This window comes from Microtus pennsylvanicus, chromosome 18, assembly GCF_037038515.1.
Source record: "Microtus pennsylvanicus isolate mMicPen1 chromosome 18, mMicPen1.hap1, whole genome shotgun sequence".
Taxonomy (NCBI): Eukaryota; Metazoa; Chordata; class Mammalia; order Rodentia; family Cricetidae; genus Microtus; species Microtus pennsylvanicus.
This window is the reverse complement of record NC_134596.1, coordinates 14,624,120-14,638,636: the sequence shown is the minus strand read 5'-3', so window position 1 is coordinate 14,638,636 and position 14,517 is coordinate 14,624,120. Positions and strand designations below refer to the sequence as shown.

Genomic DNA, 14,517 nt, shown 5'->3' with positions numbered 1-14,517 from the left:
CATAAATTTTTTTTAAAAAAAGAGGTTGGTTTACATAATGTTCAGGAAACCAAACTATAGAGTGAAGATGGAGTAGCACATGTCAGAAGTCATGGATTAGGGAAGATGGGAGAAGGTGAACTGGAATAGGCACTAATGACATCTACAGATCATAGCAGTGTTTATTTTCTGGTTTGTATGTTGTGCTCCAGTTCGACAAGAAGTTACCCTGAGGAATGCTAGGTGAGGGGCACAGGGCTCTCTGTACTATCTTTTGCTTCATGGGAGCTCACAATTATTTCAAAATGAAAAGTTAAACAAACCTGACATATTCTAACCACCGAGTACTTTCCAGTGACGACAACCATTTCTCTTCAGTTTCTTCAAAGGGCTCTGTAACACACACACAATGCCATTAAACTCTTTAATCTGGTTTCACATAATCAATCTAAGAGCTAAGTGATATCCCGCACATATTCAATAATTAGCTCCGAGGAAGCAGCACACATTTTCACTTCAATAAACCCTTGGGAAGACACATTCTGATTGTTGTTTGTTTTTAAAACAGTGTCTTGCTACAAAGCCCAGACTAGACTCCAACTCTGGGTCCTCTTGTTTCACTCTCTCAAATGCTGGGGTCACAGGTATGGGCCACTGCACTAAGATGACATGTTACAGTTCTAGAAGGAAACAGAAAAAAGCCCTCCCTAGGTCCTGTCTTCTACTTTCTGGCCTTTTCAAGGAAATCCTGGCAAGTACAGTTAACACTGTGTCCTGAGAGCTGGTGACTCCTGGCTCCCCAGAAAGCGATGCCTAGACTAAGGCCCACTCTACAGCATTGCTGCTTCAGGTCCCATCCCTAACCACTTCTCTGCACCTTCACAGCTGCCAGGGTCAGCTCTGTGTGTATTCAGCCCTGGAGTCAAACACTGCCCTGCCCAGGGTGGACACAACCATTCAAGCTCCCACTCTTGCTAAGCTCCCTACACCAACAATGCCAACTCATCATCCATGCCCTGCCCTCCAAGAGCCCACTCTACTCCAAAGATGCTTTCCTAGGACATCCTGCCCAGAGCAGTGTGACCAGCTAGTCTCCTTAAAACTCTGGGTTACACAGGCGACACATGCCGAGCTGAGCCACTAGCCCAAGCTTACGCACCAAACTCTCAGGTATCTATGTGTGCAAGAAATGCTTCTTTAAGGTAGTCAGTATCTTTCACGACTTGGGGGACATTTCGCAGGTTTGGTTTTTTTTTCTCCCCCAAACCAAAAGAGGTTTAAACTTCATTTTCTAGAGGTTGGGTCTCTCCTTAGATATACCTACATGTCTTTAACAAACATCATTTTTCCTGATAGTTCCCACATAATTCTTTATTCCCGTTCATTATATACATGCACAAAATAAAATGTCGTTACCATTTACACACAGTTGCTTTAGTTTTACAAATGCTGCTTGTATTTCTTGGATATTGGGCAAGGTCTTATCCAGATCTGACTTGTAAACGTCACTTCTTTGTGGATGACTTTTAGTTATCGCATTGCAAATCCTAGTGAAAACAAAATCCTTTAGAATCTGCTCATCCATTTCAGTACAGACCATATTCATTCTGAAGTATTTTATACTTCCTAAGCTAACCATATGATGGTGTCACCCTATGGGGCCTAGCGAGGAAGACAGGCAGTAATTGAACAGCCATTACATAAATCAAATGGAAAACCGAAGAAAACCCAGAGAATGCCTAAGAGTGAGGCCTCAGAACTCACTGACGATGAAAGCCAAGTTGGTGGGTGCAGAGTATTCAGAAGGAGCATGAAGAAGGTGACCCAGGAGGGAAGACTTGTGAAATGTCTGTCAGGACAGTGGAGGACAGTGAAAAGACTCAGTAGTCTACAGGTGGCTAGAGCCCATGAAATGCGACACAGAGAGAGAAAATGACAGCACTGATAACACACTAGGGCGGAACCTAGGCAATAGTTGGGTTTATAAGATTTCTGAAAAAAGAAGTGTCAAATCACAAGGGGCTACAGATGGAGAAAGGAAAGGAGGAGGAAAGCATCAGGCTGGGAGGCATGGTGGCCACAGCCTGGAGTTTGGCTTTAGATATATAGTTTAAAGGGCCTTGAAGATGTCCACATGGAAGGCGTCAGCTAGAGAGTATTAATGTGTTGGTTACTAAAGCCATGGCCTTCAGTGACCTCGTGCAGAAAGGAACATAGATCAGAAGACCTTCTCTTAGAGAGAACAGGACAGGCCTATGGACAGCACAGGCCAGCAAGGACAAAGAGCATCGAGAACTGTGGTCAGCTGTGGTAACCCAGGTCAACTATGAGTCTATGGCTATGGGTGCACCTGAGAGCAGCTTCCTACCAGTGATAGGGAGGTTACTTGTTTGTGCAAATCCATCAAAACCATTTTCTGAACTATTCTGACTTCATAGACCTAAACAAGACACCTGAAATTGAAAGAAGTTTGATTTCTCCTAAAGTATGTCAAGTGGAAATAGCTGTACATTGAAAGTATGTTAAAGGAAAGTGTTTTATCAAACAAAGATGAATTTAGTATTGTTTAGGTGGAAGTCCTATGGCTGTCCATATATGCCCAAAAAGGTTGGGATGTTAGGGACCTCCAGCTAGAGGCATCATTCCACGCTCTGGTCTCACTCCTCCCATTCCAAACCCTGACTCTGAGAAAGCCTGCCAAAAGTCAGCCCCTCCCTGGGGCTGCTCAAGACCATGCCTACAGGCTACATAAGACCTGGTAGCCATATTTGCCATTTGATTCCGCCCCTGCCTTCCCAAGGGTCACCCAGGAGTTGCTTTGCTCTGCTCAGATTAAACCTGGACTTACTAATTCAACTGATCTGACTTATTACACAGGCAGCAGCATAATTACCAGGGGATTTAAACTTTTCAAGTATATTCATTCTTTGCAAAATGGTAATCGCTGCATAGAATGTATGGTGATACCAACTATTTCCAAGTAGTAGGTCTACGATACCAAGTACACTGACCACCTTCCTCCCTTACCTCTGGTCAATCTTCCTCTGCTGCAGCGCATCCTTGATGAGGGCCATTCGCACAAGAGCACTGCCGTTAGAGTGGCTCCAGCACCAGAACTAGGAGACAGGCAGAATCCTCATTTAACTGGACAGAAACAGTGGATATTAGCATTAATAGCATCCAACAGAAGTCACTTACTGGCATCCTTCTTCCAACAAAAGAATGGGAAAAGATCTTCAGGTCTTGGTCTGCTAATGAACTTGGCACGACAAAGTATTCTGGAAGGCTAATAGGAGAGAAAGAGGTCATGCATGAGTCCGGTGCTCACCATGTTCACTGCTGCTCTACTCACAGTAGCTCAACTTCAACTAAGAAAATGCCCCACCAGATTGGGCTGTTGATGTGGCATCATGGGAGGCACTGATAATCCCTCTCAGTGTACAAGTATGATGTGGTCAATTCTCATAAAATTAAAATTTGAACATGAGAAAAATACAGAACAATTAAGTATTTTCTAGAACGACTATTACTCTTTGGGAAACACCATCACTACGCATCCATGTCTTGTAGGCTGTGGAAAGAAGGTAGGCAAACAAAAGCAAAGTCTGTGTGGAGTCTGCGTAAGAAGGGCACCCATAAGCCCACATATGTGAATGTTAGTCAGCAGGGAGCGGCACTACTTGAGAGAGATTTGGAGGAAGTGTGTTACTGGGGTGGGCTTTGAGGTTTCAAAAAGCCCACACTAGGGCCACTGTGCTCGCCCTGCCTACAGATCAGGCAGCTCTCAGCTGCTGCCCCGGTGCCTGCCTGCGTGCCGTCACACTCCCCATCAAGATGATAATGGATTAAGCCTGTGTAAGCAGCCCTAGTTAAATGCCTGCCCCGAGAAGAACTGCCTTGGTAGTGGTGTCTCTTCACAGCAGTAGCACAGTACACGAGACAGCCTGTGAAGCTCCAGAGAAGTTCACGGCCCTCCCTGTTCTCCTCTTCTACCTTCTTTCCTTTCCTCCACACAGCCCAGCAGGTAGACAGGGGCAAGCCTAGCCAGGCTGTGCCATGTGCTTCTCAGGACATAAACTGGCACAAGCTGACTGGGAAGTGAAATCCAAAGGGAAGCAGAAGATGAAAACAACACAATCCAAACTACCCTGCCCAGACCTATAAACAGAGAAGTTCCTGTGACAACATGACAGCGCAATGTCCCCAAGAAGGCTGATTACAGCCAATGAGACTTCAATGTCCCCAAGAAGGCTGATTACAGCCAATGAGACTTTAATGGTCTCAAGGTATTCTCAAAATTTCACCAATCCTAAGTGACATTAAACTAAGAAACAACAATTCCTGGTCACTTTTAAAGAGTTCTGGGACATCAGTTCACTATTCTAAAAAACTGTTGAGTAAAAGAAAGATTTTTACGAACCTAATATATATATATATATATATATATATATATATATATATATATGTATTTTATTTTTTTAAAATATGAGCTATAGTTCATGGTAGTCAGAGCCGATGGGAAAGTATGCTAGAAAGTAGAAAGATGGTAGAACTAGGACATAACCAACAGCAACGTCAATGGAATAACAGGTCCAGGTAGCCATCCTCCCTCTCAGTGAAAACTATTCCGGGACACTGAAAGCGAGATACAAAACATGGAACTTTACAGTGACAGAGTAAGCAGACAGCCCTCAGGTGTCAGCACATACACATACACAGATACAGCCAGCTAGCCAGAGACTGAGGAAGTACACACATGACAGGCAAGCTAGAGACTAAATGGGATGCACAGGGGACAGCACCACCTGATGAAGCAAAAACACTGAGTCTGGGTCCAATTGCTCCTCAGCAGACAAAGGATACGTTAAAGGACAGGACAGAGATAAATCAGTAATTAGAATATGGGAAATTCCACAGACCAATAATGTGGCTTTGTCTGTAAATGCATATGTGTAACAGAGGAAAAACAAGAACGTTGTACATTAAAAGGCCTATGTTACACATCACTCAAATTCAGTGTAAAATATTCTTGAATTTTAAATCAACTTTAAAAGACAGTTGTAAGAAAACTGCAAACAAATACTCACTAGATTACGAATGATAAAAAAAATACTGTCAACATCTTTTAAATGTTACGGATGGTGTTTATACTACAAAGTCTTTAACTTTAAAATAAAGTATCCTTTAAACCTTATTTAAAACAGGTATTAACCATTAACTGGCAAGCTTATCAATGGAAGTAGAGTTGGATTATTCTCCACAGAAGTCTTTTCCAGATGTGTGTGTGCCCGCACATGTGCACATGTTAAAATAAGACTTACCATGTAGATATCATGTAACCCTCGTTGATAGAACAAACTCTCCACCCAGAAGCACCTGTCCTCTTGATCTCTCTGTCCCAGTCTGAGTAAGTTTCAAACAGTGGCGTCCTCTGGCTGCTGCTACTGCCAACTCCGCTCCACACTCCTCCACCTCCTGAGGATACTCCATTAACTTTGCTGGCTATGGGAAAAGCAATATTAATTTTGTTGAACTATCCCGTCTTCTGTTACATGCATACCCTGAGCTGTGGCCTCCTGCCTGTCATCTGTCATGTCTCTCTAAAATCTTTGCATCACAATTTCACCTGGTCCTGGCTGGCTCTTTCCTGCTGTACAGACACCTTTTCCTTTCCTAGTCTTCTCCTGCTTCATCTCCTCTGCTTGCAGATGAGCAGCCAACTTGATTCTGAAGACTTCAAGCTGTCCCACTGACTGCTGATGCTGCTTTTGCCACACAAGGTTCTTTTTCTACTAGGCACTTCCTTATATAATGATAAATGCCTGCTGCCCACATTTTGTCTCCATTTACTCTCCTTATTTTTCAATTATCTCCCATTTCTACCAATTTTTGGAAACTTCCTGAGCCTCAACTTTCTCCCTGTTCTGAACAAAGGGGTAAACTGCCATCTGCATACTCTCTCCACACTGGGGTAGGAAGTTCATGGATCCACCCAACAGTTTTCAAGTTCTCAGAATATTTTGTTTTTCTAGCAACATGTTCGCATCTGTTCACTAGATGATTCTTGGCTCTGTATGGCTACTTAACTTGAAAAGCTGACAAAGCAGTTTGTGTGTCGCAAGAAGATACAGCACTATCCTACATGGTGAGTCTGGAGGTAGGTCTAGATTTCACTTCCTTAGGAAGGAACGTTTCCAAAAAGAGATGACATAATCCCTTTTGGCCCAGTGTCTCACTGCCCCAGGTTTAAGTGGCAGTTCCTAGGCCGACATTCCTTACCTGATGGTTTCATGACACTAGCTTCTTACCCCAACCTTTCAATGAGTCTCCTTTTCTAAAGAAATCAAATTTAAATGGCTTCTTTGGGTCATACAGATCCCTCACATAACTAATTATTTACCATTGTTTCCAACTTTCTTTCTTTCCTGTAGCCATGCAAAATGCCTTTTATCACGTGAACATGCTACACCCCATTCTCAATGGTTAATTCTCAAAAGTTCATTATTAACTCCTGGCAGAAGACAGATGTTTTTGGAGAACTTACAATGAGCTACTAAGGTCTGAGAACAGAAAGGTGAGTTTCTGTCTATTATTCTGAAAGCTATAGCCCGACAGTAGTAGGTGGGTACAGAAAGTATGAGCACAGAATGAACTATATACAATAAATGCAGAAAGGGGTGGGCAAGAAAGCTGCCTTGACTTGACAGCATCTGAATAGGTTCTGAAGAGAGTGTCAGGTAGCTGGTGAGGAGGAGGTGGGCATGCTGAGCAGAGAATGGGAAGATGGTAAGCATCAAGGAAACCATACAATTTAGCAGGAAAGCCAGACATGGTAGAAGAGCAGCTACAGATTACACAAGGCCTAGAATTTAGATCTGTGCTACTTGAGAATAGGACCACTAGCCAGCTACAGTGGCCATTTATATATAAACCAAAACAAAATTGAAATAAAAACTAATGTCAGTCACTAAGGTACACTAAGGACAATTCAAGTGCTTAACAGGCACATGGAGCTGGGTACCACACAGGACAGTGCAGAAGAAGGGACATCTCCATCACTGAAGAACTCTAGTCTAGATCACAAGGGTCTGATGTGCTGTTAGGAATTCTGAACTTTACCCCTGAGTCTGATTCTAACAGGATTTCACAGAAGTTATAATGCTAATTAGCTTCTATCCTCACATCCCACTCTACTGCAGTACTTCCGCTATGGAACGTAACACCTAGAAAGTGTGCTTTCTAGATGACTCATCAATACAGTGTTCTAAAGCATTAAGCAACTGGTCGTATTACTAATGCAAAGGGGAAAAAATCATATGGTCAGTTCAGTAAGTACAGAAAAACTTTTGGTAGGGATCAATCCGTTTTTTGTTTGTTTGTTCATTTTAAGACATCTTTTCCAATTTGATACAGAGTATTTTTCTAGAACCTGCAACAAACAGCATTACCATTAAAGCTAAAGAGAGAAATGGTGTCTTCTAGCTAGCTACTCAGCACTGTACCACAGACTTTGGCCACTTAACAGGACAGCCATCACAGAACACAGATAGAAAGAACACACTCATTGTGGGAGTTAGCTAGCACTTCAGCAGCAAATCCCCAGCTGAGTTCATACCTAGTTTTCTGAATTTCTGAAATCACGTGAGGATGCTCTACTATTTGGGATTATTTCTCTGACCTCCTTATGAATAGACAGATTTTCTGAACACAAAGTGAGACCATTCTGGGTCGGATGCATGTGCGCCGTTTTGCAGGTTCCTTTCTCAGCAGCTGGGACTGACTACACTGCCATTAGCTCTGTGTCTTCTTTGGAGAGAGTTCATTATGCAATGCATAATAGATAAGTAATCATAATAGACTACATGGACTGCAAATTCTAGTGTTTCCTCAAAAGCCCCAAAGGACTGCTCTAACCATGGACTGCTCAGGATTGCGGCAGCGAGCTAGTCCTGGATTTCCTGAAGGATACCTGACAGGTTTTACGCATAGCTCTTTCGCAGACTAAAAGAACAGAGACACTAGGAATTCTTGACCCGGCATTTCCTATAGTATTTTAGATATCTAGCCCTAGAATGTGATGCTATTTTAGTGCTTCTATGTAACTGATTCCCCACTGACACTCAGAACAAGCTCATGTAACAAGAAAGATAGGAAAAATGGTCAATATACGCAAAGAAAGCCTGCCACTGTGGTGGCACAGCGGGAACTACAAGTCACAAAGAAGGGCAAAGAAGGCAACCTCAAAATACTAAGGCTGCTCTTAGCAGAGACTCTGACCCTGTGAGCCTGAGAGGAGCCAACATACTGTTTCTACAGTGATTCTGCTGCTATGGCAGCTACCATTGAGGAGAAAAGACTGGTCACATCGTTTATAGTCGTCACACTAAGAATGCTAGAAGCACCCAAGCAACAAACTGACAATTCCTATATTGTTCCAAAGAGTTATATACTATGTATTTTTTCATATAAGTATTTAAAATGAATTCTATAATCCTAATTTAAGGACTACATTGCTAGAGAGGATAAATTTAATAAAGCTCACTACAAATGTACATGTTTTAATGGGGGAGCTTTGGATTACAGTAGCATGTTTAGGTGTATGTGTGCAGCAACTGCTCCAAAGCCTGTGGAGCTGCACACTGCCCTGTACCTCAGCATGCTCGCTGCAGTGTGGATGCCTACTGATCCTCTCAGAAGTGAGTCTTACTCATCTGAGGCTGGAGAGTGCCTAAGATAGCAGGAGAGTCGTCAGATAACTGAAGCGGACAGTCTCCAACTTCAGCTCCTACTTGTGGAAACACCTTTGTCACCTACCTGCCTGAAAAGGGGCTTCTTTAATCCAGCCAATGAGTCAAGGTGCCATCCAGAGGTTCAAGAGAGGGCAATGAGCATCCTTCACTCACAAATTAGTGAACTGTTATTGCAGTGTATGCAAGTTTCAGGCTCCTTTTGATCTTAGGGATGCACTTTATGCTTCTGTAACAGCATGGAAGGATATTAAAGGATGTTACCCTATGAGTAAAGCTTTGGCCAGAACTATGCTTATGAAGAATTTGCTGAAGGAGGAGGAGTTAGAAGGATGGACTATTAAAAAGGGCTCCTGAATATTTTAAGTAATTATTAATCATCCAATTGCATCAGCCAGTTATAAGAAAATAAGAGGGACTGGTTTATAAGAAAACATGAAGTACTTCAAGTTTTATAGACTGGAGATGCCCACAAGAAATGAAGGAGGTAGGATCCAAACAGTAACTCATGCAGGTGTCAGGTCACCAACTGCACAGTTGATTGTACTTGGCGAGCCCAGTCATTACGTTTTTGCAAAAGTCATTACTTAGCCACCAAATCATTGCTATTAGGAAAAAGCAGCATGAAGAAATAGGCTGTACCACAGCAAACTGAAGGAGGCTTCCAAGACTGACTGGAAATGCTCATCCGAGCTGCTGTTCTGAAATGGTACCTCACTAATGAGCATGGTGATCACCGCAAGGATTTGTGCTTTGTTTTCAGATAGGAAGTGAATTACAGAGAAGTATCAACTTCAAAAATAACTGTACTGCTCAAGACTAAATTATAGTTACTGTACATATGGATAAGAAAAATTAAGACACAAATACTGTGTTATCCAGGTTCTATGAAGTAGAAAATGAAAGCTGTTCTGAGACGGTATTTTCAAAGTCATGAAGATGTACTGAAAGCATCTGTGTCCCAGGCGCCAATGCCACATTTCTATGCAGTGACACCGCGGTGAGCTGAAGTGCACTCGCATCGTAAGCTATGGAATTTACTACCTCGCGTTTTAAGATAAGGCGTATAAAGGCTCAGTACAATTAGTGAGCTATAGAGTTTTAAAGATTTATTTATTTATTTCATGTGCACTGTTGTTTGGCCTGCACGCACGTGTGAGGGTATTGGATCTCCTGGAATTGAAGTTACAGAGAGTCGTGAGTTGCCATGTGGGTGCTGGGAATTGAAACCAAGTCCTCTGAAAGATCCGCCAGTGCTCTTAACCTCTAAGCCATCTCATAACAAATAAGTTATGTTATTTACTACCTTGTGTTTTAAGGTAAGAAGTACAGAAGTTTAGTACAATTAATAATCTATAAGCCCTAGAACAGTGGTTCTCTGCCTTCTTAATGCTGTGACTTTTTTTTTTTTTTTTGATTTTTCGAGACAGGGTTTCTCCGTAGCTTTTTGGTTCCTGTCCTAGAACTAGCTCTTGTAGACCAGGCTGGCCTCGAACTCACAGAGATCCACCTGCCTCTGCCTCCCGAGTGCTGGGATTAAAGGCGTGCGCCACCACCGCCCGGCTAATGCTGTGACTCTTTAATATACTTCTTCATGTTGTGATGACCCCCAACCATAAAACTATTTTCACTGTTACTTCATAACTATAATTTTGCTACTGTTATGAGTCATAATGTAAATTTTTTTACATAATGTAAAAAATAGATGTTTTCCAAAGGGGTCACGACCCACAGGTTGAGAACCACTGCCCTAGTCCATGCTGGGACAAATGGATCTTTCATTGACTTTTCTTCCGTGAACACTGGTGGAATGTGTACTTCTGACAGCTGTCACTGTACAGTCACTAACTGACCCATGAGGAGGCTAACAGGAGATACATGGTCACTGTACTAGGAATTACATTATCTAGAACAGAGTATTTAAAACAGAATTACATAATCAAATCTAAGCTTTTTTCTTGATGATGTCATAGCTAACATAGATATGTGGACTAAACTGTTTAATTACCACAAAATTGCCTAGAATATATCTATTTTTGACAAATGCTCATCTTTTCATTGGTCTTATTCAAAACAGAAAGTCAGTATTTTGAAAATCTTAACAAAGTTCTCCAAAAGGTTTTAACCATTTCAGCTTTTATATAAAAATCACATTTTGCTAGAAATTTTGTGGTTTTCAACTATCTTTTGGTTTTCTGCCAGTTTTAAAATCCAAGTTACCAAATAAAAACAGAAGACATACTGAGCACAAAATACAAACCAGTGCCTACAGGGAAAATAGGTGTTTTGACTCCTACAAGCTAGGGCTTATGGCTGCCTGGTCACTTCTCAAGAGACACCGACAAACAGTGTCTTCTAGGGCATGGTGTTTGTCTCCTAGCAGCTAGGACGCTAATAACCCTACACTCACTAAAAGTCCAACAAACATACAAATAAGATGGACACATGTAAAGTTAGTCACAGTACTTAATATTTTCATATTTACCTGAATTGTGGTATTTTTTCCCAACATATTCAAATGCAAAGAGTAGCTGGAGGTCTGTTGGCTGGGAATAATGAGCTATTGCAAGGCATACCTAGGAAAAATTCTACATTTAGAATTTGAATTTAACACACTTAGTTAAATGAAATGTACAGTAAGGCTTTAGCCACTGGGAGAGTCATCCTGGGGCAATGACTACAGATACTATTTACATGTTTTTCTGTTGACCTAGAATATGAAAGAACTATTTAAGGCCAAGTTATCTCCTTCATTGTTCTGCCCCCCCAAGACACTTTAAGCATTCAATATGTATTTGCTGAGTTCAATTTTTAAGTGGAATAATTTTATCTGTAAATAAAACTTGAAAGCTAGAAAAGCGTTCTCCAAAAAGATAGTAACAACATATCCACTCTACAACAACCAAACCCAAGTTTCAGTTTTAGTGGATTTTAAAAATCTTCAGGGATTTAAAAAAAAATTCTAACTCTAAACCACAATCATAAAAAAAATTAAAATTAGGAGTATCTATATCTAGATAAGATAAAGAAGTACATCTTAAAAAGCATTCCAGTGAAATGGATTAAGACTAGAAAAACATGGGCTAGAAAAACCAATAAATCACGACCTGTGTGCTAGGTCTACTAAGCACTTGCTATGACCTGTGTGAATTGGTTCTTTTCCGATAGCCTTGGCCTTCTCATCTGTGAAATGACAGAAATGCCTGAGCTGTTTTAAGTATTAACAACTGAGCATGCCTAGCCTTCAAAAGCACTCCGTGTACAGAAACACTATTATTCTCAAAGGGTACTGGATGGAAGGAAGGACAGTGTTCCATGCTTACAAGCCATGGATGAGACCGAGGAAGAAAACAGCCCTGACGTGAACAAAGAAGAAACAAGTCTAAGGCGTGTGTAGAGGAAGAAAGAAAGATGGTCTTTCTTAAAGTGGTTATATATGACTTAAAGGTGAAGCACAAACCAGAATGACACACTTTTGACAATGAGCAAGCAAGAAAAGTTTATTGTTAGCTCATCTCAAAGCAGTGGTGTCTGCAGTAAGTTGATGCAAATTCCATTAACCATTAAGTATATGTCAGCTTGTTGCTTAGACTGCATTTTCAAACATCTTCCAGATAACATTTCCTATCATAAAAAGTTAAAGCATAAACCAAGGAGACATAACTTACCACTAGACTTTAATGAAAGGAAAATCTTCCTAAAACTTTTATTGCCTTAATTTCTCAGTGCCTAACCACAGAGCATCCTGTAAGGGTCCCACTTACAATCTTATAAGACGACTTTTTCCGCTCTCCAATTCCTGTTCTGTACATCAACCTGTGCTGTTCAGTGCTGTCACCTTGACAGACCTAGACTCACTGGAAGACGAGCCTCTGGACACACCCTGACTAGGTCCATCTAAACTGTGGTAGAAGAACCATTCCTTAGACAGGGAGCCCAGACTGTGCAAGTGGAAAAGCAAACTTCTCTGTTCTTGTTACTGTGGTGTGGTGTGACCTGGAGCTTGCTTCAGGCTCCTAATCCAGAACTGTGAGCTGTTCTCCCTTAAGTTGCTTTGGTCAGAGTACTTTCTCACAACTGGAAGAGAAATAAGTCTTTTTTGAAGGACTTCTAGCAGCGAAGCTTCTCCATCTATGCCTTCATAGGGTCTACGGCCATGTTTACTTCATACACACACTTACAGCACTTTTTATGGCTGCCCTATTTTGCTACACTGCCGTAGTAACTACATCCTGAAGCCAGACATATTTTATGGTACCTCTGTGGGCTTCCCTGAATCCTAGATATCTACACTTAAGAACTGTCTTCTAAAATGTGTTTTTGGTTAATTACTTGGCTGTCTTGGCGAGCTGCCATGGTTTCCAAGTACTTGCACAGTCCTCCTCACTAAACAACTCTTACCTTTCCAAGGTTCCCTTAGTCATCTATGGTCAGACGAAAGGATATCTGTAAACATTGTGTCTGACTGACTGCAGCCGCATCTGCCATGCCCACTGCTCTCCCAGCCAGCCCTACTTTCTTGTAAACAGCCAGAGCTACTACATATGAGTCTTAGCAAACTTCCCTGGATGGAGACTAAGAAACTAAAGCTTTTGCATGCTGTAGCATCACCTGTGACTTTCTGGACAGGCACTGTGTCTGGCAGTGACAGCACTAAGCATGTTAGCAGACAGATCAGTTACTAGTGTAATCATGGAAATGCTAACTAACACTATAACTAGTCTTCTGCTTCTTCTAAGAAAATCAGAAAGCTGCATAGGCCCATTAACAGAGAAGAAATTCACAGATCACTAATGATGGAACATGTTTATGAAGCAAAAGAGCACAAATCTCACGTATAAAGCAAAACCCAACACAGCCTATTTCTAAAGCCCCTTTAAAAACCACACAGTGGCACAGTAGCTTCAAAGCAGGTATGTCAAGCAGCATGTACACTTAAAGACAATAAGTAAGACTGTGAGACTGAAATTTGGTTCAGTGCCTTCTACAACAGCTGCTTTCCTGAGGAAGGGAAGTTTGTATTGCAAATTGAATTTGCTCTTCAGAAGCATGATTATACACACGCAAAGCTATTGTCTGGCACAGGCATATGTACACTTGCATATCTGGAGGAGAGTCATGTTGTTTCTGTGGAACACCCAAAGGAGAGAGAAAGCCAGATGTCTTTTGTTTTATACTTTTCCCAACACACTGTCCTAAAAGTCTGTGTCTAAATTCCTTGCTTCTTGTAAGAGACTCTGAAAGTCTTTATAAGATCTCATTTGCATGTAAAATTATTCTTACTATACAGATATTCCCTAATTAATAATTTGTAAGGAAAAATCCATAGTCAATTAATCTTCTAATTGAAGCACAGCACAGGAGACATCAAATTAAGGGATGACTAACCTCCAGCTTTACCACATTTGCAAGCAAACCAAGTTCCCTACATTTCTGTGGCTCAGTACCAAGGATGAATATCAAGTTTCAGGCAAAAATAACAGCCCAATGCAGGTGTACTCACATCTGCAATCCTACCAGCATATGGGAGACTGAGACAGGATTACCACTTTCAAGCCACCCTGGGCTGCACGGGGAGAGCCAGGCCAGCCAAGGCTACAAAGTGAGACTGATTCAAGGAACCTAAGCTAGGGCTAGTGAGGAAGATTAGTCCACACAGTGCTTACTGCATAAACATAATGCCCAGAGTTTGACCTCCAGAACCACATAAGTGGTGGAGGCAGGTGGTAGTGGACACCTTTGATCCCAGCACTAGGGAGGCAGAGCCAAGTGGATCTCTGAGTTAGAGGCC

The 14,517-nt window shown here is 41.7% G+C and overlaps 1 protein-coding gene across 4 annotated transcripts in view; it reads right to left on the bottom strand.

The window, feature by feature from the left end:
- Positions 1 to 14,517, bottom strand: part of Mtmr10 (myotubularin related protein 10) — a 55,494-nt gene that overhangs the window by 22,848 nt on the left and 18,129 nt on the right. Inside the window, exons 6-11 of one of the 4 annotated variants that reach the window (XM_075952308.1) lie at positions 11,212 to 11,302; positions 5,301 to 5,481; positions 3,178 to 3,265; positions 3,007 to 3,095; positions 1,396 to 1,526; positions 303 to 372 (exon numbers count right to left, since the gene is read on the bottom strand). In XM_075952308.1, coding sequence (XP_075808423.1) covers positions 303 to 372; positions 1,396 to 1,526; positions 3,007 to 3,095; positions 3,178 to 3,265; positions 5,301 to 5,481; positions 11,212 to 11,302 — 650 coding nt within the window. Of the gene's footprint in view, positions 1 to 302; positions 373 to 1,395; positions 1,527 to 3,006; positions 3,096 to 3,177; positions 3,266 to 5,300; positions 5,482 to 8,793; positions 8,956 to 11,211; positions 11,315 to 14,517 lie in introns of those variants that run through there. The other 3 variants (XM_075952309.1, XM_075952311.1, XM_075952310.1) reach the window with 3 other exon arrangements.